General features: G+C 38.7%; 2 protein-coding genes across 10 annotated transcripts in view; one reads left to right on the top strand and one right to left on the bottom strand.

Annotated features, from left to right (window-relative positions):
* Positions 1–26517, bottom strand: part of LOC137256533 (RISC-loading complex subunit tarbp2-like) — a 582560-nt gene that overhangs the window by 296315 nt on the left and 259728 nt on the right. The gene's annotated exons all lie outside the window — the stretch shown is intronic.
* LOC137256327 (probable serine carboxypeptidase CPVL) lies at positions 15–26463 on the top strand. Of its 9 annotated transcripts, none has more exons than XM_067794092.1 (14): positions 28–143; positions 2350–2419; positions 3166–3355; positions 6312–6430; positions 10991–11108; positions 12960–13018; positions 16001–16080; positions 16722–16788; positions 17840–17962; positions 21548–21679; positions 22699–22782; positions 23761–23943; positions 24357–24542; positions 25024–26463. In XM_067794092.1, the coding sequence occupies exons 3-14, from the start codon at positions 3202–3204 to the stop codon at positions 25120–25122; spliced, it is 1404 nt and encodes a 467-aa protein (XP_067650193.1). In that variant the 5' UTR covers positions 28–143; positions 2350–2419; positions 3166–3201; the 3' UTR covers positions 25123–26463. The 9 variants fall into 9 exon arrangements, with proteins under 9 accessions (XP_067650200.1, XP_067650193.1, XP_067650199.1 ...); XM_067794098.1 differs by having other exon boundaries at positions 134–1176; XM_067794097.1 differs by lacking the exon at positions 28–143 and adding an exon at positions 1871–1950.

The raw sequence follows: 26517 nt of genomic DNA, 5'->3' as shown, positions 1-26517 counted from the left end.
TTTAGCTCTATCTCACTTCCTTTGAGTAGACAGGAGCCCAGTCAATGTCTGACCAAGCTTCAGATCAGTGCGTGCCATATTTGGGCGATTTCCCGAAAGTCGCATAGAGTAAGTCATCGCTGTAAGGAGCCCAGACTCTGAAGGTATGACTTAAGATAGAACTTACTTACCGAATTTCGATTCCCTCATGGGTACAATATGCGAACCCCATTTCTGGTATCCCCCCCACCCAGATATTGATGGAATATTGCTAAAAGCGGCGAAAAACCCAACTCACTCACTCACTCATTTAAGAGAACTGAAATATAAGTAATGATTTCCTTCCATTTACGATTTTAATGTCGTAGCAAGACTGATAAAATAGATAAGATTTATTTCACATTCCACTTTGTTTGATGATGTTAGCTAAGTGTAGGCTGTTTGTGAAACTAATAAACTTCAGAATTTTGACCATGACAGTGTTTTAGAACTGGTTGGTTTGGAAGGATCATTATTTATTTTGAGTGGTGAAGTAATGCATGGTGTGTTTTATTGCATAAATAATGTATTCCCGAAAAACGTACATTGTTATTTCTTGACTGTGGAAAGTACTGCAGTGTAATATTTTTTTGTCAATATTACATGAAGTGACTATTACCACTAGACATGTGAAGTTATACTGGTTTACAGTTATGACATCTCAGTCCTTATACCTCTCTCACAAGAAGACCCTGTTTGACTCTGGTAAAGCTGAGAATCATCACACAGTTGGCAATGTCACCACAATTTCTATCAATTTATGTTGCAGAGAAATATAAAGAATACTAATAAATCGCTTCCCTGAAATACCATTTTATTAAACTTGTGAAAGACTTAGTTTCAAACTCATTTTTGCACATTTGACACCAAATCATTGACTTGTTTAATGAAAATGGTATTACACAGGTCCTCTATGTATTAGATTTTACCCCTTCCTATCCACACACAGAAGTTGTGTTATGAAACACTGATCATTCAGTTCAGCCAACAAATTAACACACAAACTAATACTACTGCACCACACACACATGGACACACACATGGACACACACATGCACATGGAAATTTAAAAAATTATTTTATATGAAACTACAATTTCAACAAGTGCTCCAGCTGAAAACGGATAGAGCTTGAAAAGAACCTCACAGGGATATCAAGGTGGGAAAGCAATCACTATGAAACAGATGTTTGCATTGCATAGTATTTGCATGGTCAAGGAACTTGCAAACCCCTGGACTTTGAGAAGTACATTTGAATGGTGCCACGTTTTTAAATGTGCTTGCATTAGGCACATAGCTTATAATCCTAAAAATGTCTGTGTGAGTTGTATATTTAAACACAATATGGAATTGGTCGTATTCCAAGAAGTAAGCTGGTAAGTGACTGTTCATTATTTGTTTCTTGTTATACTCCTCACTCAGAGTCGCATTCAAAGGATATGGCAGCAAGCTGTAAATAACTGAGTCTGGAGCAGACAATCTAGTAATCTACAGCATGAGTAATAATCTCTGCAATAAGGATACAATGACATATGTTAATCATTAGTCAGCAAGTCTGACTGCCGATACCAATTTCTTCTTCTTATGACATGCATGAGTTACTGAAGACCAGCTGTCCACAGGGAGATCATCCTTTATAACGGAGGAGAGAAGGGTTAGGCAAATGAAAATTTTCTCCTTTTTTTTTTCATTTTTTTTTTTTTAATATTTTTTCACAAATGAATATGGCATTGTTCTTTCAGATTATATTAAAACTCAATTACAAAATTGAACATTATTGAAGGATACATTTAAATGGATGAGTCATGATGATATTTTTATATACGGTCATAAGACAAGTCCCACTGCTCAGTGTTAGAGGGGGAGACCTCAAACCTTTCTCTGTGCAGCTTGGGGTGATTGAAATAAGGAGAGCGTTGAGTGTGACAGACAGGTGTAATAATCCAATAGAATAACATATAATAGTCATGTGAATGTTTGTTCAGTTGACAAAATACAGGCATTGAGTAATTATTGTACATCCTAGCACCTGATTACCATGTGGTTTTTGGTTGATGATTCATCTGTTCAACGCAGGAAGTTATAAGGCAACAAGGAAGTAATATTCAGCTCATATTGTTTTGCTCGGCCTGAATACAAGGTACATGCAAAAAGAGTTTGTCATTGTAGGCAGAGTGCCAGTAGCTAGCTTACAACTGAAACAGTTCAGCTGTCACAGTTTTTGTTGATATAACACTAGGTATTGCTTGGAAACTGATATATGCCTCTGTAGTTAGTATAGGTGAGTAGCGTTTTTGTTGTCATCTAAATATTCCACCGCGTGATGTTGCAGATGTTCAGGAGATATCAGTGTCATTGTGTTGCTACTTGGAAACACAGTGTGGTGATGAATCAGTGATAAGGTGAGACAATCATCTTCACTTTACCTGTTTATTACTCAAGTATCTGAAATTTCCTAGAAAAGTCTGTTTTATGTCGGTTTGTCTTGCTAAACTGTTTTAAGTGTCTTTCAACGATTGGCTTAATGGTGGTTTATGTCAAAGCAGATATGGACCTGAGTGGTACAATGTAGGTAATCTGATCTAGGGAAACTGCATGAGCGACCTTGGTATGATGTCAAAGAGAGTTTATTTTTGGGTGGTGGAAGGTAGGGGAGAAACTTAGTCTTAAGAGTAATTGTGCCTATAGAGGGGTATTTACTTTGTCACTAATACTTGTCCCAGAGTGACTAGTTACATGGATCTCTTCTTTGTGGACATGCATCATTAGCTTTACTAAATCAACCTGTGCAAAAAGTAGGGTTACACCTCATCCTAACTTTTATCCCAGAGCCCCACAAAATAATCTTAGCTTAAGATGATCTTGACTCAAAATCTTTAACACTGACGTAGTGCTAAGATTGCTCTGTCGCCAGGACAGGACCCTGGCTAGTTTGTTTCACAGTCCCTGAACTGCGTTATTTTCCCTACGGGCAAGTCCTCCCTGCAGCACTATTTGAAGCAAGTCTTTCCTCCGATTCAAGTTTTTAATATCCCATCACCTCACTGGGGCTCCTTGAAATGGTTTTATTTGTTACTTTCAAAGTTATATATATTCAGAGGCTTAGTGTTAATCTTCACCCTTGTTTTCTTTATCTGACATTTCACAGAGACTGACAGACAACTGCTCTCCTCTACCCTCCCTCATGATGGCAGCCATGTTTTCTGTGTTTGTACTGGTTCTGTGTGGATCTGTCTCCATAGCTCACAGCTTCCTCCTGGGTGGACCACCTACATCAGTGGATCCAGGCCAACCTCTGTTCCTGTCTCCTTACATCGCTGGAGGACACATTCAACAAGGTACATTTCAGTGTCCGTGCACAAACTGGTCAATAGTGTTTTTGTTTTTGGGGGGGTAATTTTGGGGGGAGGGGAATCGTTGTGAGGGAGAGGATGATGGAAGGGATTTCATGAAAAAATATCTCAGTTGCAGTTATTCTGCAAAAACAAATATCAGAAATATGAGCATTATTTCGGGACTGGACCAGTGTTTGCAATACTTTGATTTGCCAGTTGACCGTCAGGGCCTGCTGGCTTAAAAATCTACAGGCCCTGGATTAAATCTGCAGGTCCAGTTTTGTTAAAGTCAAACCAGTAAAAACAAAATAGACTACGCTGTACACTATTTTTACTTTGTATAATTCTGTCATTATGTGGAATAACATCAAATTCCTGTAGAAGAAATTAATAGCCAGATAATTTACTGAAGGCCACAAGGGCCTACAAATATTTGAAACTGCCAGTCTGATACAATAACAACTAGCTCTGGGCCTTAGGGCTGGCGGTTATTTCGAACGCTGGAGTGGACATTCAGTAGGAATGGCATGATGGCAATGAGTCAGCAGAATGTGCCATTGAAAGAAGTAGGGGATATTCCATTTTGCGAGCATAGCACTAGCCAGTGCCAGTGCATTTGAGAAAAAGCAATGTAGATTCAAACAGATGAAACATTTCCAAAGGATTATTGAATGCATTTTTACATTTTTCCTTAATTTCTCTTCATCATCTGTTTCCTCCTTGTCTTCATCATTTGCATTTTATCAATCTTGTGAAACGAATGTCCCCTACTTTTTTTTTAATGGTATATAATACAGTCTGAGACCAACTGCCAGCTCAAGTCACCCACTTGAATTATGTATTTTGTTCCCATTCATGATAATAGAAAACAGAATGTCACCATGTATTTTTTAAGAATTGAAGAAACAAGGAGACTATCCGAATGATGATGTTATAATGTTGTATTTAGTGTTATAATGTATGTGGTTAGTTCATGCTGATGTGCAGGTCAGTCTGAACTATATGTATTATATATTGTCACATATGTTATATTTGGGGTTACACTTTCCTAGTGAAGTACCAGTTCTAGTAGGGAAACCGATGACGTGTGTCAATCAAGTCAGCAAGCTTGACCCACCGATCCCGTTAGTCGCCTTTTATGGCAAACATGGGTTGCTGAGGGCCTACTCTACCTCGGACCAGCATGGGTATTCCTAGTAAAGAACCAGTTCCAGTACTTTTGTTGGGTTGAGTCCCATTTGGGATTCAAACCCATGCCCTCATGGTCAGGCAGCTAATCACCATGACACAAAGTCAGCTGTTGTGGTGTCTGTGTTTGAATCCCAAGTGGGACTCCACCCAACCAAAGTATTGGAATTGGTTCTTTACTAGGAATACCCATGATGCTCCAAGGTTCCCAATTGCACAGATTGATGCTCATGCTGTTGATCATTGGATTGTCTGGTCCAGAATCGATTATTTACAGACCGCTGCCATATACCTGGAATATTGCTGAGAGCTGCATAAAACTACACTCACTCACTCACTCACTCACTCACTCACTCACTTTACTAAGAAAGTGGAATCCCAAACACGTTACATTTGACCACTGTCTTAATGCAGGGGCAATGGGACATTTTGCATTTTAAAATGATAAGTGGCCCATGAAAATCACTGATAGTCAAGAAAATGGCCCATTGTCAAAGTTCTCTCTCCCAATCCCTGTAAATGGCATTCCGCATTCATATATGTGTTGTCTCATCTGAATATATTACTGTGAAGATCCGAGGTAGAATTAGTCTCAACACCTTACCACACTATGTGACATCACACCTTACCTTCACTACCACTTCACCTCACTTCATCTTCCTCACCTCACCTAACCTCAACACACATCATCTTCACTACAACCTCACCTCATATCACCTATCTCAACTTACCTTACCTCAACACACATCATCTTCACTACCACCTCACCTTTCAGCACTTTCCTCACCTCACCTCACCTCACCTCACCTCACCTCACCTTACCTCACCACACTTCACCTTCATTACCACCTCACCTCATTTAACTTCCTCATGTCACCTAACCTCAACACACATCACCTTCACTACCACCTCACCCCACATCACCTTCCTCAACCTCACCTTACCTCAACATACATCTTCTTCACTACCACCTTACCCCATTTACCTTCCTCATGTCACTTACCTCAACACACTTTACTTTCACTATCACCTCACCTCACCTCACCTTACCTCAACACACTTCACCTTCACCATTACCTCACCTCAAAAAACCTCACTTTCACTACCACCTTACCACACCTCACCTGCACAACTACCTCACTTCACCTTTAAAAACTCTTTACCTCAAAACACCTCACCTCACAGACTCCACACCTTCACTACCTCCTCGCCACCAAACCTCACCATGTCTCACCTCACCTTCACTACCTCCTCCCATCGCCACATCTCACCTTCACTACCTTCTCATGTCCCCTCACCTCACCTACACTACCTTCTCATCTCACAACACCTCACCTTCACTTCCTACTCGTCTCACCACACATCAGCTTCACAACCTGCTCAGCGCACCACACGCCACCTTCATTACCCCCTCACCTCACCTTCACGACCTCCTCACTTCACCCTCCCTACGTAATCCCTCACCTCACCTCACCTCACCTCACCTCACCTCACCTTCACTTATTCACCTCACCACCTCTTTTTTTAAGATCTGCAAGTTGTGTTTCAATCGTTAAGTTCTTTTTTGTATGACAGAATGAGTATGGTTTTACATCTCTTTTGGCAATATTCTCGCACTAAAACTGAAATAGAAATAGACTACACACATGGAATCCTGGGCCTTCAGTGTGACTAGTTTTAAACATAAGGCTACTCCACTGCCCCTAATTTCAAATCAGAACTGCAAAATTCAAGCAGTTATATTCAATGGTTTCATTACTTACTGTTACAGCCCAGAACTTGAGTCGTGTAGTCTCTCTTCAAGGCTCATCGATACTTAGTTACAGCGGCTACATCACCGTCAATGCACAATTCAACAGCAACCTGTTCTTCTGGTTCATACCCGCACAGGTAAACTGCACCAGTCATTTTCACATACAGCAATCAATGTTTTTATGAGAGTGATATCAATTTAAATGTTTACTACTTATGGGAGAAAACTCCTTCATTAAGTCACTTCAGTCTGGACTGTCATAGAATGTGGTATGCTGGTACAGTAACCATGGCAGCAAAGTTGAAACAAAGAGAGAAAACTCCTCCATTAAGTCACTTCAGTCAGGACTGTCATAGAATGTGGTATGCTGGTACAGTAACCATGGCAGCAAAGTTGAAACAAAGAGAGAAAACTCCTCCATTAAGTCACTTCAGTCAGGACTGTCATAGAATGTGGTATGCTGGTACAGTAACCATGGCAGCAAAGTTGAAACAAAGAGAGAAAACTCCTCCATTAAGTCACTTCAGTCTGGACTGTCATAGAATGTGGTATGCTGGTACAGTAACCATGGCAGCAAAGTTGAAACAAAGAGAGAAAACTCCTCCATTAAGTCACTTCAGTCAGGACTGTCATAGAATGTGGTATGCTGGTACAGTAACCATGGCAGCAAAGTTGAAACAAAGAGAGAAAACTCCTCCATTAAGTCACTTCAGTCTGGACTGTCATAGAATGTGGTATGCTGGTACAGTAACCATGGCAGCAAAGTTGAAACAAAGAGAGAAAACTCCTCCATTAAGTCACTTCAGTCAGGACTGTCATAGAATGTGGTATGCTGGTACAGTAACCATGGCAGCAAAGTTGAAACAAAGAGAGAAAACTCCTCCATTAAGTCACTTCAGTCAGGACTGTCATAGAATGTGGTATGCTGGTACAGTAACCATGGCAGCAAAGTTGAAACAAAGAGAGAAAACTCCTCCATTAAGTCACTTCAGTCAGGACTGTTGTGACACTTGGTGTGCTGGTACTGTATCCATGGCAACGTGGTTGAGACAAGGGGAGAAAACTCCATTGAGTCACTTCAGCATACTCTTTGATGTAATGTAAAATGATAGCATATGTAACAGAAACTTTCTTGTCAAGAATTTGATTCAGTGAACATTTTTTATATCCTTTGGGACACAATGTTTATTTTTCTGCATCCATTCTATACTTTTTTGAGTAATGGATGCACATTTATCTTATAACCCTGTTGGTAGTATTAAAACCAGGGATTTCTATCGGGTTCCAAACAGAAAGCCATTTGAAGATATTTTTATGCTTAAATTGAGAGACACTTTAACGAAATAACTATATCCTCTTTCTCTTTATCATGTTCACTGGTCCTGTTATCAGGGAAGAGTTTTCAAGGCCATTGCTTTAGCAATAGGGATATGAATCAGAAACGATTTTGATTCCATTAAGAGAATATTCTGACTTCACTTTCACACTCAAGAACTAATTTCCGTCTCTGGGCAAGGAAATATAAATCCCTTAAGTGCAGATAAGTTTTCATTTTCCTCTCAAATTGTTGCTACAGTGTGACCTACATTAATAATTTGGTAACTGTTTCTTCCCAATTAGTGTTTTATTTTGAAATTTCATAAAACAGTTATTTTGTTCAGTGAGGGAAGTAGAGAATGTTTTGGAGCTACAAGGATTTCCTCGTCAATCTCATCTATCAAAAAACAGTCAATGGAGTAGAGCCAAGACTTTTAGGAACTAACGCAAGTTACCAATGACTTGACACAAAGCCCAGAGTATCCCAACCCTGTTTCAAAGGAACTAATTTATGTATGGCCATTATGTCATTTCAAAAAGTATCATTCTGCTTAAGAAAGTTCATGATTTATATAAAGACTGATGTTTTATGTTTCTAATATCAAGAACACTAGTGTCTCAGTGGACAAGCTGTATATGACCAACAGAAGTCTGCAGTACTGCAAGAAGTCTCATGCTTATACAGTATCTATAAATGAAACACCAAAGTTAACATCAGGTGGTCAGAACATTTGGCAATACCAGAGTGAGTGAGTAAGTATGGTTCTATGCCACTTTTAGCAATATTCCTGCAATTTCGCGGCGGGGACACCAGAAATGGGTTTCACATATTGTACCCATTTGAAGAATTGAACCTGGGTCTTTGGTGTAACAAGCCACCACTTTGGCCACTAGGCCACCCTAGTGATACCAGATGTGAAAAGGAGTAATTGTTAGTAGCTGTGAGTCAGTATGATAGGGATTGTTAATTTTATCAAAGAATGAATCCTAATACACTTAGCGATCTTAGCACTACCACAATTGTAAGACTGTGTTAACATTAACTTATGACTATCTTAGCACTAAAGAGCTTTGAAAATCTGGCCCCAGGAATTACAATTGTCATAGCTCAAAAATACCTTTGTGCAATTAGGCCCACACCCAGGTATAGAGTTGCAGCCTGACATGTATTTTGTGAACAGGACATAGCATCAGTTAGAGGCTGGCATGTATTGGATCATTATGTCTGGCATTTATTGCAGGAAAAATGGTACAGGTCATAATGTATGAGTGAAGCTACAACATGTCATCAGGAAAACATTATCTCAAAGGAAGAAAGTTATTGATTTATAAATCAGTACTGTGATAAAGGTGTTCATGAAGAGGAAGCTTTTTATGATTGTCCTGTTGAATATCGATTAACTAAGCCTTGTTGATCTTACCTTCATTTTTGATTATTGCTGTAGAATTAGTTATAGGTGTCATTTGCAAGGTGGACACAATTGTATGAGCTGCAACACCATAATTATTGAATGTTGAAGGGAGGAAGGATTAAAATACTATACACCTGAACACTGACACATGGAGCAAATTTATCTTAGTTAATTTACAAGATACTAAGAATTGTGCCTGTTGAGATATGTTCATTCGGTACTAAGTTTGTTTGTTGTTTGTTTATGGCTGTATTCAGCAATACCCAGCTGTATGACAGTGGTCTGTAATTAAGTCTGTACCAGACAAACAAGTGATCAACAGTATGAGCAACAACCTGTTTCTATGATACAGGGTACTAAAAATGTATTTGTTTTATCGCTGTATTCAGCAAATTACAGCTATATGATCTGTAAATAATCAAGTCTGTACCAGACAAACAAGATGTACATAAATGAGATTCATTCAGAAGTGAGCAAATCTTCCCACCCAATCCTGTCTGTCAGTTAATACAAGCATCTGTTATTGATGACAAATTATAACTCAGATATTCATTAGGATCTGTATTGTTTTGCTTATGATCAGACTCACAATATTGAGCAATGCAGAAACATATTAAATTTATATATTGTGAGGAAATGGCTTTACATCAAACATATTATGGCATTGTAAAGTTTTTCAGACCATCACACATTGTGATTATAGGACAAAACAAACATCCGAGTTTGTGTGATTTAAAACCCTCACTAGAGAAATAGAACCAACTGCAAGTGTGACAGTCTTGAGAGTTTATATTGAAAATGAGGGTTTCATAGTTCATAAAAATCCACAGAGACAATTTAGCTCACATGTATATACAGTGGCAGCTGTCAAAACCAGCAGCTGTCCAGTCCGGCAAGTTGTCAACACTGGCATAAAATCTCAGTCCCATCCATGTCTACTACATTAATCATCATGTAAAAGATGCAATTCGGCAGCTGTCATTTCAGGATCTCGGTACGAATTGAGTTGCCTAAATATGTGTAGTCTCTCGTACAGACCCTCAAGCAAATATAACCTTGAAAGCCCACACAAGTCTAGAAAATGTGGCAAGTGTAGATTTCCACAGCTTCTGAAAATGAAGAAAGCCTCAGGGTTCCTTTTCATTTCATTTTAATTTATTTCACTTTGAAGTTTTTTCAGTGCAATATGTTCATTTCAGACACTTGTTGTTAACATATGTGTTACACAGTAGTTTGTGCTGTCTGATGGTGAGGGGTCAGATGAATGTCTATTGTCACCAATTAATCCTGTGTTGGAACTACATGGTTGGTGACAAAGACAATTTAATCTTAGTTCAGCATGGGTATGCTTGTAATGTAACAGTTGAGTTCACAGGTTTTATTGTGATACAACAATGTATATGAGAGTGACAAATCTGGTTCTCTTCTAGTCAGAGGTACCAGTGTCAGCTCTACAATCCTACATGCTGTCTGAACCAGTTATTACTTCAGTACTGACAAGTGCAGGCTTAGACAGCCTCCACTGTAGACCTTATCATACACATAAACTGTCTCAACTGATGCACATCTACTTCTTGTTACTATTAGCATTGTGGTTTACAAGCACCTGCTAGACTTTGCGGTTCACCGATGTGCCCCTCTCAAAGGTTCCATGATTTGTGAGATCAATCCAAGAAAATTAATATTCCAAGGCCATTTGTCATTCAATTTCTATATCATCCTGTTCATTTCCATAAGTAACTTGCATTCAAAGTCAAAATATATCTCATTTGAGGGAAATTCTATGAGAAATCCCTGGCACAGAAGAACTTTGGTAGATACTCAGGCGCACAGGTTATTCTAAATGGAGGCCTCATGAAAATAACAGAATGATGTCAACAGCAATAACCATGTTAACAAGATGATGATCAACCATCCAGAAATGTAGATTTATGTGTAATGATAAGGTTTGGTCAATTTCTTCTGCAGCATGCTGACCCCAGTACAGCTCCTCTGATACTGTGGCTTGATGGTGGACCGGGCACCAGTGGCTTGTTTGGGCTGTTCGTTCAGAACGGACCGTTCGTTGTGGACAAAGACTTGAAGTGTAAGTTATCACAAAATAAATATTTTCAAACTTGGAGGATGATTTGGGAAATGATACGTTTAGTTTTGTTAAGCCCCCAAATGGTATCTTTCAAAAAGTGGTGACGTCAATATCATTTCAGATGTCTCAACACTCAGCTGTCCATTATGATAGACCTTGAATATGTTCGTAAAACGTTTATTATTCTTTAAGGAATACATATACAGTAATTTGATTCAGGGTTTATTTTGGGGGGGATTTTTGTCATATTTGTACTCTTCAAAAAAAGTAGGCTAAATTATAACCTTATTCTTAATTTACAATTGAAAAAATTGGGAGATATACTGGTGTCAATCAATGTTGATATGATAATGATTAATGTTTTTAGAGTGTATCACCACTTGCACTTCCTTATGACCATAGCTGTTTGTACAGTAATCACTCTTGAAAGATGTTTGGTGCATGACGTATGACGTGAAATTTGCATGTGTACGATTTTCATTTTCAAGCCAAAAAGAAAAACAAGTCTGAAACAAACACTAACAACTGTGCGATAAAGATGATTATCAAAATTAAAGGTCAATTGTGATTTATCAACCTACTGAAATCTGTCAAAATCAAGAATGACACCCCATACAAGGCTTGTAGCAAGCCAGTTTTTTCTGTTTAAGCTCAGTAAGTTGCTTTATTTTAGAAATACAGTTTGCTCTACCACTGTGTATAAGTGTAACAAAGCAAGCATTCTCGTGCTTTAACTACAACAGTTCAGGGCAAAGGTGTGCTTTATTACACTATACATGGTGGTATAACAAACTGTGTTTCTTTACTTACATGTAAAATTTAATATTAATCTGATTTTGATTAATCTAAGGCAGAAAACAAACTATGGTGCCAGTGACCTAAATTAAGAATCTTCACACAGGGCTGACGTGCTGTTCTTTTTACCTGTCTGCCCCCTACGTTAAGATGAACGTTACCAAAGAAACAAATGATGAACAATTTCGTGACTGTTTATGTTCAGGTTAAATATCTTCTCTAAATTATTTTAGTTACATTGATATGGGGCAATATGAACGTCGCATTTCTACTGTCAGCCTAAGTTTAGATCAGCATATCCAGATGAAGCTGACTAGTCCAGCGACAGTCCACGATTGCGTTGTAGGAATGTAAACATTGCATGCATTACTGTGTCTCTATAAAAGAGTGAGTGGAACTATGAGACAGTTTATCCATCCAAAAACATATATGTAATGTTTCCACCACTGATGTCAGCTGAGTTATGCAACTGCAAACCAAGAAACAGGATGCAATGCAGTAGTTTACTGTAGGAGGCTGTACAAGGCGATGACAGCTGACATGCATGGTGATGTCGGTTACATTGTGACATAATGCAAAAGTGTTTTGATTATGAGAGGGCAGACTAGAATGGCATAGTGGAGCCAACACATTGGGCCATGATGAAAAAAGTATACTTTATCATCTGATGAAGTACTTTCTGTGCCATTGATGCTTCAATTTCTTTGAAATGTAGATACTTTTGACAGTTTGCCCAACTTTCATAGCAAGAATCATATGTAATCTCAGACATTTTTCAAAATGATCGCTGTGCCCCTTCATGTACATGTATGGGAATACCTGTGCATGTGCATCACATGCGTTGTGTTTAGGAATGGTGATACAGAGAAATGTTCATAGGTCTGTCTTTGAAAAGTTCCTTAACGCTTTCCAATCCAAACTGGAAGTTCAGGTTCCTCTTGTTTCTACTATTACAAGAAATTCATGATGTTTATTAACATGACTCTTCTTCTTAGTTTGCCTGTTTCAGGCACTATTTCTAGGATAAATCAAGTAAACTTCTGGTTGATTTTCCAGTGTCACCGCGGAAGACTGACTGGTCGCTCAAGTATTCTTTGTTATTTATCGACAACCCAGTGAGTACTGTGCTGTTTGTAAAAATATAAATAGTTAATGGGACTTCTCAATAACCCTGTAATGACAACCCTTTAAAAACTGAGGTGGTTGTAATTTAGAAATACAGTTCGTTCTACCACCATGTATAGTGTAATAAAGCACACTTTCGCTCTGAACTATTATAGCTTTAACGATATAATAGTTCAGGGAGAAAGTGTGCTTTATTGCACTACACATGGTGGTAGAACGAACTGTAAAGCAAGGAACAGGATGCGACGAAGCAGTTTACTGTGGGAGGCTGTACGAGGTGATGGCAACTGACATCCATCGGGACATCAGTTACATTGCGACGTAATGCAGACAAGTTTGAATACAAGGGAGCAGACTGGAATGGCGCTGTGACATCAACACATTGTGACGTAATGCAAAAAGTGCACATTGTTGTCTGATAAAGTATTGTCAGCAGCTTTGATCTTTCACCAAAGCATCTTAGAACAATACTTAATGGGATTTCTTGACAACCCTGTAAGTACTGAGGTGGTGGTAACAATAATGAATGGGATTTCTTGACAGCCCTGTAAGTACTGAGGTTTTTGTAACTATAATGAATGGGATTTCTTCACAGCCCTGTAAGTACTGAGGTGGTTGTAACAATAATTGATGGGATTTCTTGACAGCCCTGTAAGTACTGAGGAGGTTGTAACAATAATTGATGGGATTTCTTGACAGCCCTGTAAGTACTGAGGTGGTTGTAACAATAATTGATGGGATTTCTTGACAACCCTGTAAGTACTGAGGTGGTTGTAACAATAATTGATGGGATTTCTTGACAGCCCTGTAAGTACTGAGGTGGTGGTAACTATAATTAATGGGATTTCTTGACAGCCCTGTAAGTACTGAGGAGGTTGTAACAATAATTGATGGGATTTCTTGACAGCCCTGTAAGTACTGAGGTGGTTGTAACTATAATTAATGGGATTTCTTGACAACCCTGTAAGTACTGAGGTGGTTGTAACAATAATTGATGGGATTTCTTGACAACCCTGTAAGTACTGAGGTTTTTGTAACTATAATGAATGGGATTTCTTGACAGCCCTGTAAGTACTGAGGTGGTTGTAACAATAATTGATGGGATTTCTTGACAGCCCTGTAAGTACTGAGGTGGTTGTAACTATAATTAATGGGATTGTAATCTTGTGTGTTACTTGATGAATTCAACCAACTACAACAAAAAGAAAAGACATGTAGTTTTAATCTATTCAAGAATTTTCTGCTGCAATTATGGCATTGTAAACATCTGTAGATGGAGAATTGATACAGACTGCATAATCATTTCATTTACGTTTACAACTATTTAAACGCAAAAAAACACAATTATGTCAGTTGTGAAGAATGCAGAAAAAAAAAGAGTAGATAACACTGAAAAATCTGTGACATCTGTCAGACCAATAGTTCAACACATTTTGCAAGCCCATTTTCCTGTCAGGAAAGTGTAGCCTCATAGAGAACATCGCCAAGGCAGGCTAGACAATCAGATGGCATAATTTGTTTGAATGGCATTATTAGAAGCTGGTAAGTGATAAGAGGGTAAGATTCTTTATGGATAACAACTTCTTTATTACATATGATGCGACGTTTCAGTATGGATCCTTATACCGTTGTCAAGCAAGAGTGGGGTAATACATCACAGAACAGACTTATATACATGGACAGGGATAAAGTAATAACAACACGTAGGTGTGAATCAAAGGCGGGGGATTAACAACAACAACAATGGGTGGTAGTAATGATGAGACAATAAGAGGAAGCCAATAGTGGCTGTAGCTGTGACAAAGTATACATGGCTGATAGGGTATTTAGTAATGGTGGCTGGTGAGCTCTACTCTGTTGAAGAAGTTGTTATCCATAAAGAATCTTACCCTCAGATGGCATAAAATCAGCATCAATTCAGTTGTTTTTGTTTTTCCAAACACTCTTTCTTTGATGGATTGGAGAAAACATGATCCAGGTTTACATACTATGTAACTTAAAAAATTTGAATCTGACAATTCAAAATATATTTTGTGTGTCATTATTTTGAGGATTTCTTTATGTACTCAACTACTGTACTCTTCTAGACTTCACCCTGTATATGAGTCTGTCATACAGACCCTGAAACAAACATATCGAAGAAATTAACAAACATGCTCACACTCATGCACACACACGCAAACAAACACAAACACACAATTTGATGGCATTTACAGACTTTTATCTATACAACATCATTGATTGTCCATTATGCTTATATATCAGCACAGTTGTACCTATGAACTTCACACACTGAATACATGTACTGGTAACTGTAAGTGAGTGAAAAAATAAACAAGAAAACAGCAAATATTCTATTAAGTCCGTGCAAGTTTAGAAAATGTTGCAAGTCTAAACTACCACAGTCTGAGTTTCTGAAAATGAAGAAAGCCTCAGGGCCCTTTTTATATTATATTTTTTTTAATGTTTTATTATTAACTGTTTGTTTGTGTAAAATATGTGTTTCAGAGTTGTTAGTCAACCCTTATATATAAAATGCAAAGACCTCAGATCTTTTCCTAACATGTCAAATATATGCAATTTGTAGGATGAGGACTATTTTATGGATAAGAGGTCATGCAATATGTAAACTAACAATTGTTGGTGCTATCTTTTCTCACTGAATCCGCCAGTCCTGTTAACTATGGTCCGCCTCCATAGTGTCTGGGAGAGTTATGGGGTTGGAAGCTTAATTCATCAATGTTTTCAATCAGTCAGTTTGAAACACACACAAATTCATTTTACAAAGTAAAGTGACTCGAAAGGCCATTTCTCTTGTCGCTCAGCACACATTCTGTGAATACTGCAATTTTTAATGAAATTATTCATGATAATGACAACTAGTTGTGATGAATATTATTTTATGACAACTAGTAGTGATGAATATCCTTATGAAAGACTGGCAGCTGTGTTCAATACTGTGTGCTTGACAGGTTGGCACAGGTTTCAGTTTCACTGACAGTGACAAGGGCTACACCACCACGGAGGACGATGTTGCAAGGGACCTCTACAGGTATTCATAAGTGTTTCCTGTTCGTGAGTCTATTTATTTGTACATGTACCTCGAACAACATACCGATGGTGTATCATATTCCGGTGTGCAGAAAAATGCCTGTGGACATAAGTCCCCTTGGACAAAAACCCCTTGGACAAAAACACCCACCACGTAGGACAAAAAAACCCAAAGCTCCAAATGAATTATGTAAGATATTATTTAGCTGACATCACATACATCATGAGCGTCAAGCTGACATCACATGTATTATGAAACACTATGACTGTGAGTTGATATACTAAATAATGTGTAAGTTACTGAATACTATGTTAAGTTGATTAACTGAACTTTTAAAACTCTTGATGTCAGTTAACCTCATTGATAATGAAACTTCACCCTTAGTAATGTTTACAAATGAAATACAGTCAAATCCCCATGAGTCGAATGCCAGCATCTGGAATATCATGCGTAACTCGAAGTACCTGTCGGTCCTGACCAGTTTTTCTACCAGCATAGACATACCTGTCTCGAATACATTGATAAGTCGAAGTTATCGCTTGGTCCCCAGTGATTTGCCCGTAATTAATGAAGCCTGTTAATCCCTGTCACTGATGATCTCTTTTACTGATTCAATTCTTATTCCTGTTTTCTGCTTGTAGTTTCCTCCTGCAATTCTACACCATGTTCCCTAAATTCCAGAAGAATGATTTGTACATCACCGGACAGGTACTCTTCTCTCAACGTATTTCTCACAAATCTGATTATGTTTTCCTTTAATTTTTTGCAATGCGGAATATCTTTGCTTTTTATTCAGAAACTGTTTTCAAAATACGTGCTCAACAGTGAGTATATTGTTTTAAAGCCCTTTTGAACAGGATGTGCTCAATGAACACCCATGTATATATGGGATTTGATTTGAGTTTTACACCACACTCATCAAATTTAAAGCGGGATGGCATCAGTTTGTATATAACTGAGTCTGGACCAGACAATCCAGTGATCAATAGCATGAGCATCGATCTATGCAAATGGGATACAGTGACGTGTCAACCAAGTCAGCAAGTTTGATCACCCAATGCCATTAGTCACCTCTTACAATATGCATGGGTTACTGAAGATCAGTTCTAACCCGGATCTTCATGGATCATATATATGTAAATGGCAGGGAAATTGCTATTTGAATAAACGTCATACCACATAAGACATAAATATTCCCCTAGTGATAATGACTTTTGAAGATCTGGAGTAAAATTTGGCAACCCATGCTTGTTGTGAAAGGTGACTAACAGCATGACTTGACAGACTCGCTGACTTTGTTGACCCACATGTCGCTGTATCCCGTTTAGCGAAGATTGATAATCATGAGATTGATCACTGGATTGTCTGGTCTAGAACTGATTTACAGACTAGGAGAATATAATAATGCCCAGCTGTCCATTTAACAGTAGCATCTGACGAGAAATCATGAACTGTCACTAGACAATTGATATTGGTGTGATATGATTCTGTTAAGTTAAGATCTTGGTTAGAATTGGTCTTCAGCAACCCATGCCGACCCACTTGGTTGACACATGTTATCATATCCCAAGATATATTGCATAAATCAATGCCCATGTCATTGATTAGTTGATCAGTTGTTCAGTTGATTGTCTTGTCCAGAATCAACTATTTACAGACTGCCACCAAATAGCTGAAGCATTGCTGAGTGCAGTGTTAAAGAACAATATAAAAATGAAATATACGTATAAATATAATTGCTTGTCATCACTGTTTCCAGAGTTATGCTGGCAAATACGTTCCTGCTATCAGCTATAAGATCCACACAGAGAACCCGCAAGCCAAAACCAGCATCAACTTGAAGGGACTTTTCATTGGAGGAGCATTCACAGACCCAATTTCAGTATGTTCCAACAATGAAAATAATGGCCAAAACCTTCGATCCAGCATGCTGCCAAACAGTTACTATTACAGTGGAAGCTGTCTAAACTGGCACACATTGGGACTGAAGAAATAATCCAGTTTAGACAAAGTGCTGGATTGTAGAGCTGATGATAAATGTACAAGCCATGGATTGGAATGATGTTTTTATGCTGGTGTTGACAACTTGCCGGATTGGACAGATGCTGGCTTTGACAGCTTCCACTGTAATACAATTTAGTGACCTTGACCCTAGAGATGAAATTTATGGGCATCTGATGCCAGTGTTCACATGAAATTGTGATGTCTTTGGCAGTTAGTTCCAGAGACAACTGCTGCTAAAATTCATAAAACACGTAGATTAATTTTGACCTATCTGCTCTTAGTCATTAAGCATATTATCTATAGATTTTTGTGATCCAAAATTATAACTCTGAATCAGGTGACTGGTTATTAGGGTATATTTGGTAGAATGTATGGAATAACATTAGTAAGCCTAAAGACTGCGATAGGAATTTATGCCTTATAACCTGAGCCCTAACTGTATGGCCATTTATGTTGCCCTGTATTCTACATCACAAAGGGAAGTCATTTGCATTGAAAGAAGTAATCTTATGTGTTATCAGTTGGATTGGAGATAAATACCATGCGTTTTCTATAGATGCTTGAGCTTTAAAAATCACATTTCATCAAATTCCAAATTTACTGTAATGAATCTCTGTTTACACAGTTCATGGTGTATTTGTTTACATTCCTTACTGAGATATGACATTCAAAAAGAAAGAGAACTTCAGACAACAAGAACTTTGCGAAATTAACCAGGTTGAAGAATAACTTTGTTACTTTCTGTAATCATGCCAACGAAAATTGATGTCAAACATATTAGGAATGTGAAGAAACAAAAATATTTTGGACTGAACTTCAAAATTGGATTAATCAAAACATACAGAAATTGCAGTGTACAAAATTCATGTTAGGTTTTGCACAATAAGTACTATTCCTCTACTTTATTATGTTCCTTTTCTGCTGAAAGACACATTTATATTTGCACATTTAAAAACTACATTTCCAACTTTATAAAGATTTTAAAAGATATATTAATGACTGGAAAATGTATACCCCAAAAAAACAATTATTTTGTCAGAAATGAAAAAAATTGCTTCCTTTATACCTAATGTTCGGTCCAAAAGTATTTATCTCACTTTGAAATTTGATATGTCATATATACACTGTTTATATCATGCTTGTATATTTGGGAACAAATTTTTATTATTTTTTTATAATTCCAGTCAAATATTTATTGCCGACTGATTTCAAGTTTACACTCTCTTAGACAAAAATCCAGCATTATCATGGCAGCAGACACCAGAAATGGTCTTTTCACACACCGTACTCATGTGGGGTATTGAACTTGAGTCTTTAGCATGACAAGGAAATGCTTTAGCCATTAGGCTACCCCACTGCCCTTACTTTATGCCGAAATATGCTTGATAACAGCATCAAAATACCCTGCCCTGTCGTAATAACAATAATTATGCGGATACTTAGAGTGCACTATATATATACTGAACATCATTGAAAACGCACCACCCCTAAAATTGTGGATTTCTAAGAGCAGAAGTGAGCAATCTATGTAAATTTTACATATTTGTGTAGACCAATGTTTGATAAAGAAAAGAAGCAAAAAACAATCAAGCAAAACAGTGAAGATTTAATGCAGCTGACAATGAAATAAAGATGGGGTCAAAATGGAAAGTCATTAGCGTGTATGACCCCCGTTAGCAGCAACACAAGCTGTGCAACGTCTCCTCATTGAACGGATAAGTCTCTGAATAAAGTCCTGAGGCACTGCATTCCACTCTTGCTGCAAGGCATTGTCGAGTTCCCCAAGGTTGTTGATCTGCGGACGACGTGCGAGGCGTTGGCCGATGTAATCCCACAAGTGTTCGATGGGTGACAAATCTGGTGACAATGCAGGCCAATGAAGTAGAGGAATGTTGATGTTAGCCAGATACTGTATCGAAACACGTGCAGTGTCATGTGCTTGTGCATTGTCATGTTGAAATGTGTGCAGATCTTGATTCTGGTGAAAGAAGGGAACAACGTTGTTCTGAAGAATGTTGTCACGGTAGTAAACGGCATTCACTCTGCCACGACAAACAATCAGAGCGGTTCTGTGGTGATAACTTATCCCCCCCCACACCATAATGCTGCCTCCACCCCACCGATCGGTTTGCACAACACAATCCTGATGATAACGTTCACCCCGTCGACGCCATACCCGTAGACGCCCGTCAGCATTTCGCAAGTGAAAACGCGACTCGTCAGAGAACACCACACCATGCCAACGTCGTAACAACCACACACGATGCTGTTCAGCCCATTGTCGGCGTTCACGGCGATGCCTGTCAGTCAGGATGGGTCCAACGTAAGGGCGTCGACAACGTAACCCTGCCGCACGGAGACGGCGTCGGACGGTGGAAGCGCTGATCAAACCACGTCGACCCTGGACAGCGTTGGCGGTTCTGGCAGCGGGCAAGGTTCGATCCCGAATATGGCGCCGTACAATGTCTCGATCTTGACGAGGGGTGGTAACACGTGCCTGACCTGGGCGTTGCCGGTCCCTGCTGGTTCCTGTTTGTTGGTATCTGTTAGCAAGCCTCAGAATGGTCGAATGATGACACCCAAATCGTCGTGCAATGTTTCTGCTTGAAGCGCCGACCTGCAACATACCCAAGGCCTGTTCTTGTTCCTCTGGTGACAATCTTGGCATGGCGAAAAAACTTTACTTACGAAAGAACTGCGAAAATGAGAACGGTTTTGTGCCGAAGGTCATTTATACCCCTGAACAGCATGCTTTCTGCATGCAATTTGTGCCCTTCGTGTGTGATGTGCATGAATTTTGTTGTTTTCATGTGATGTGTTCGATGATGTGTTCGAACGATCCGTTTTTTACTGTAGAGCGTTATTTACGATCTAGTGTGTTATTATCAAAATTCCCACCATTAATTTTCCATTTCCAAAAGATTCTATTGCCTTATTTCAAAATTTACAGGTGGTGCGTTTTCAATGATGTTCAGTATATTTCATACATCAAGTATGCTCAATGCACTACACATTATTACCCTGAAGGAACTGTACTTTCAAACCTGCTACTAAGCACTAAGCACTAAGCTCTAAGCACAACCGTATTGGTCCATACATCCACTTTTTCAGGTACCCATTTTAGAGAGTTGGGTGGATTGAGTGCAATGTGGATGAAGTGCCTTACCCAGGGACACAACACAGAGGGAGACCCAGGTCACAAATGTCTGGTGTCTCCACCGGGATTCAAACCCAGGCCTTTGGCATGAGAGGCCAGCATGCTAACCATTACACCATTGTGCTCCACACACATAAGTTATGCACAGCTAGGAGAATGATGCAGGTGGTCTTTCCCATCATCTGTGGAGGCGGAGGTGGCCAGGATGATTTTTTTTCTTGTCTATAAAACACAGGCTGGGGATGATTGTTTTATGTGACAATTACAGCTACGCTGAATTTGATTTTCTGTTTCTGTGTCCTATAGATGATTCCAGCCTATGCTGACTACCTGTTTAATGTTGGCCTGTTCGATGAGAATGAGAAAATGTATTTCCAAGGCCAAATTGGAAAGGTTACAGAGCTCATGAAAGCCAAAGATTTCAAGAATGCAATGGATGTAAGTAATAGATGTAATAAAGGTATATATTGTAGGACCCCAACTAGTGGTAGTAGGTCTACGTGAATACTTTAATTGCCTTAGTTTTAGTATTGGCAGAGCATTCTCTTCAGCATTTCTTGCCCAGAACTATGAATCCTTGAATTTCTAAGCATCTGGAACATACAGCATTATACAGAAGTTTCTTATAAAAAAACATATATACACTCAAAGAACTTAATTAAGCACCCCCTGTAATTTTGCAATGGTAGGTTTTGCAAAGGTACATCAAACTTCCCGTGGTGACCACTATAGAAAAACATTTTCTGACCCATATGATCCTTTGACTCATAAAAAATGACAAAATGATTGGAAGCATGTAGATTTTATGATAATCGCTCATTTGAAAAACCCTGATTTTTAATCCAAACTGTGTCTGTACATGTATGGCCCGAGAATGTTTAGTGGTGAATTTATTGGTGAATGTGAACATTCAAATTGTCATTTAGCAGGTCTTACTTGATTCAAGGTCAAAACCAAGAGTAACCTCTTGACTGAATGACAGCCAGTACTCTCCTCCTCATACACCCTCTCAGCCTTCTTTTCCTCTGAAGGGACAGTCTATCCCATTCATCATGGAAAGCAGCTTCCAGTAGGGCCAGGGTTGTATAGGGGAGTCCCTTCGCTATACACAACCAATCATGTCCCAGATATGCTCCAGCGGGTTAAGATAGGGGGCCCATTCAATGGTGAGATATGTCAGGGGTTGCTTAGCTAAATACTTAGTGTATGTTTATTGACAATGGAAAATGTTAAAGTTATCAGTCACTTTCTACCACACTGGCTCAGACAAATATGACATCACACTGAAATCATATTAGTCAACAGAAATATCCTCTCACCAGTGAAAGTTCCAGTATGTATTCATGAGGTGAATAGCCACAGGAGCCTTAGTACCTTTTAACAGAGATGTATCTACTGAATATTTTCATGTTTCGCCTTACAATGTAACATTGTCATATGTCTTTTCCTGTCATCAGATCTTCTCAGCTGCCATGTTGGGGAACGGGTTCTTCTATAACGCCACCGGATACATTGCTCATGAAAATATTCTGGAAGTCCAGGTGGGTCTGATGGTGTGCAGGTGCAAAAATATACCATTGAAACAACATAGGGGATATTCCATTTTGCAAACATACCACAAGCCAATTCCAGTGCATATGAGAAAAAGTAATGTGTATACAAGGCAATGGAATAAATCTTCAATTAATTTCTCTTCATCATCGGTTTCCTCCTTGGCATCGTCATTTGCATTTTATCAATCTTGTAAATCCAATATCCCCTACTGTTTTTAATGGTATATATATTTTTTTAGGAGACTATTATGTGTGAGGAGACAGATTGTATGGCAGTACTTTTCACAGGCTTCTGCAAAGTTTCTTCTGTTTTAAATGTTCTCTGCTGAAACTACAGGCAAAGTCAGAATCAATAGAACATTCAGTAACTGTCAGGCAAAATGTTTTATCTAACCTTTTGGAGGTGATTAGAAATCATGTTACGACTTCCTTTTCTGTCATCTGGAAGAGATCTGATTCAAAGCCCTACTGATATGACCTGTAGTAGGACATCCTCAGATATATGCATAGTGGTGAGACGTGAGACGAGATATTACTAAAATGTCAGGGATTTGTAATGCACAAATCTATCATTTTGTTAACTTCCAATGATTCCAACAGAGAATGTCAATTTCTTTCCACAGAAAAGTGTAAATATCATCATCATTACGATGTCTTCATCGACACCTTGTCACTCCACTGTTTCAGGTGTAAGCAGATTGTTACCTCATTGTTTCAGGAGTCTGCAGAGTGTCACTCTGCTGTTTCAGGAATGCACAGATTGTTTCTGTGTTGTTTCAGGAGTCTGCAGAGTGTCACGCTACTGTTTCAGGAATGCACAGATTATTTCTGTGTTGTTTCAGGAGCCTGCAGAGTGTCACTCTGCTGTTTCAGGAATGCTCAGATTGTTTCTGTGTTGTTTCAGGAGCCTGCAGAGTGTCACTCTGCTGTTTCAATAATGCTCAGATTGTCTATATGTTGTTTCAGGAGTCTGCAGATATGAACTACTATGTGTCATATGTTAATCTTCCTGAAGTCCGCCGTGCGATCCATGTTGGAAATGTGTCCTACACCGACCCAAGCAACAAAGTATTTGAGATGCTGTATTCTGACTTCCTGGACACCGTGAGGCCCTGGTTTGTCACTCTGCTCAACAGTGGCAAGTACAAGGCAAGTACAACAAAGTTTGCTAAACAACCAAATTAAACACATTCTCTAATATTTCACATTTAGCTACCAATAGTATAACATTCACAGTGCAGTCTGGACTGTTTCCTGTAATATTCCATCATCTTGCTCTCATGTCTAATGAACTAATGCCCCAAGATTGTGCTGTGCCTACTAAAGGAAAGAATATCGACTTATGAAATGAATATTCTGTATTGGGGTATAATTTGTTTGTTTGTTGTTGTTCAATGCCGTATTCAGCTAACTTGCAGCTGTATGGTACTGGTCTGTAAATGATCAATTCTCGACCACTCCAGTGATCAACAACATGAACATCAGTCTGTGCAGTGAATTATATCACACCCTTATGAATGTCCCACTATATTGTCTACTGACAGTACATGTTTTGTCATCAGGTACTACTGTTCAATGGACAGCTGGACATCATCGTGTGTCCTCCTACCACTGAGGCTATGCTGAACAGTATGACCGAGTGGAAAGATCAGGCAGCCTACAAACAGGCCACCAAACATATCTGGAGAGTCTCCCCGACAGACAAAGATGTTGCAGGTTATGTCCGTGCAGTTGGCAACTTCACCCAGGTTCGTCATCAGCAGCTTGAGTATCATCCTCAACTTTGCAGGGTGTTCTTACTACCCTTGCCCATTAGATATAAGACTAATCGTAGTGACATCAGATCTGTCATCAACTGAGTTGACTGTAATTTAATAATTCAGCTATTTTCAAATGATTAAACCCCCTGCACAAGTGTTGTGGGTGATATTGGTTGGGGCTCTTTTCATCTCTCTGTCGTTCATTCTAGAAAACTGCTGAGGTTGCTGGGAGAAAGTTTAGGCAATATCATTAAGTGATAAATACAATGACTGAATTTAAAACCATCGCTTCAGAATTGTATTGATTTTACAGTGTTATGGCCCTTGTATGACTGTTTTTTGACGAAGTGCATCAGACCAAAAATGGGGAAAACACAACAGATAAAAGAAAGCTTGTTACACATTTTTCAAAAGGCTGTTTTAGGAATTTAGCCAGATGCTGGATTTCATTGTGTCCTGCATGTTGTAGGTGATTGTGAGAGAGGCAGGCCATATCGTCGCCTTCAACCAGCCAGATAGGGCGTATGACATGTTACAGCGATACATGGAGGACAGGCCATTCTACTAGAACGGACCCACCATGAACGTCTACTGGATCACACGGAACAGATGATAGGATATGTTCTAGGTCACAGTTGAACTGGAAAGTTTATCAGGGCCCTGCTGTGGCACAGCTGGTGTCTGTGTTAATTTATCATTATGAAAACTACTGGTGAAATATACAGGGGAACATTTCTTTTCAAACATGTACATTTTCTCCAATATTGTCCACATACAGTGGAAGCTGTCAAGACCAGCATCTGTCCAATCCGGCAAGTGGTCACACTTGCATAAAATCAAAGTCCAGTCCTCGGCTAGGACATTTATCATCATTAAAAAGCTCTACAATCTGGCAGCTGTTAATTCCACATCAGTCCTCCATTGAAACTACATGGTTGCCAACACGAATTATTTGATCCTTTAATTTTAGTCGAGTATGGGTATACCTGTACATGTAATAAGTGAGTGTGAGTTCAGATCTTTGTTTTAATTGACAGTGTGTGCAATAATTGAAAGCACAACATGATACAACAATGTACATTGTATGATTCAGTAACAGTTGAAGGTAACCGTGTCAGCTCTACAATCCAACAATCTCATCCTGACAATTTCTTTAGTGTCAACAAGTGCCAGTTAAGAGAGCTTCCACTGTATGGAGCTTCCAAAAATCCTCTTGCCAGTTGCTTCAACCCAAATGCTATGGAGGCAAAAACAAAATAGGAGAAAATATATTTGGCATCCACTTATCCCAGATCATTTGTAATCATCTTGAGTTATTCTGTAACAAGCCAAATATTGATCGTTTTGGTGGTTAGGGTAAGGGAGAGTGGTGACATATAGGTCAATAAATGCTGGTGGAGGTTATTTAAGGGGCGAGTTTTGATTTGTGGTCATAGATACATATTTTATTTTTTTATCTTCAGTCCATGTGTTACCAAAAGATACCATTATCAAACCTCAAGTGATTTTATATTTACTGTTTTTATATGAATATGGAGCTTTTAAAGGATCATTTGCAAACATATCATTAATACAAATCTTAGTGGTTGAATTGTTAGTTATAATCATTTATGTTTTATCAGTATATTCTGCATTTGATTTACCTTGTGAATACCGTAACTTTCCAATAATTGTGGTTTTTTTTTGCAATTTTGTTTTCAAACAGCATTGTTTATTTTCCTCTGATGTGAATTTGTCAGTGTCTTTCTCATAATATGTCATCCTTCCGGGAGGACATCATAACAAAATTCATGTGTCTCACTGTCATTTTTATCGACATTTTGTATTTCAATAAATATTCTTGCATATCATCTGACAACAAAATTCTGGGGTAGCTAAACATAATCAATAAAAAATCATGTCTTCCAAATATGTCCCAGTTATGTGATCATCTGCTATGTATTCATCAGGTAAGAACAAAATA

Source organism: Haliotis asinina, chromosome 11 (genome assembly GCF_037392515.1).
Source record: "Haliotis asinina isolate JCU_RB_2024 chromosome 11, JCU_Hal_asi_v2, whole genome shotgun sequence".
Lineage (NCBI taxonomy): Eukaryota > Metazoa > Mollusca > Gastropoda > Lepetellida > Haliotidae > Haliotis > Haliotis asinina.
This window is presented reverse-complemented; position numbering and strand designations above follow the sequence as displayed.

Coding starts and splice junctions, on each gene's coding strand:
- LOC137256327 (XM_067794099.1), top strand. CDS start 3,202: ATGATGGCAGCCATGTTTTCTGTGTTTGTACTGGTTCTGTGTGGATCT. Junction 11,109..12,959: donor TGTGGACAAAGACTTGAAGT/GTAAGTTATCAC, acceptor TTGATTTTCCAG/TGTCACCGCGGAAGACTGAC. Junction 22,783..23,760: donor AAAATATTCTGGAAGTCCAG/GTGGGTCTGATG, acceptor ATGTTGTTTCAG/GAGTCTGCAGATATGAACTA.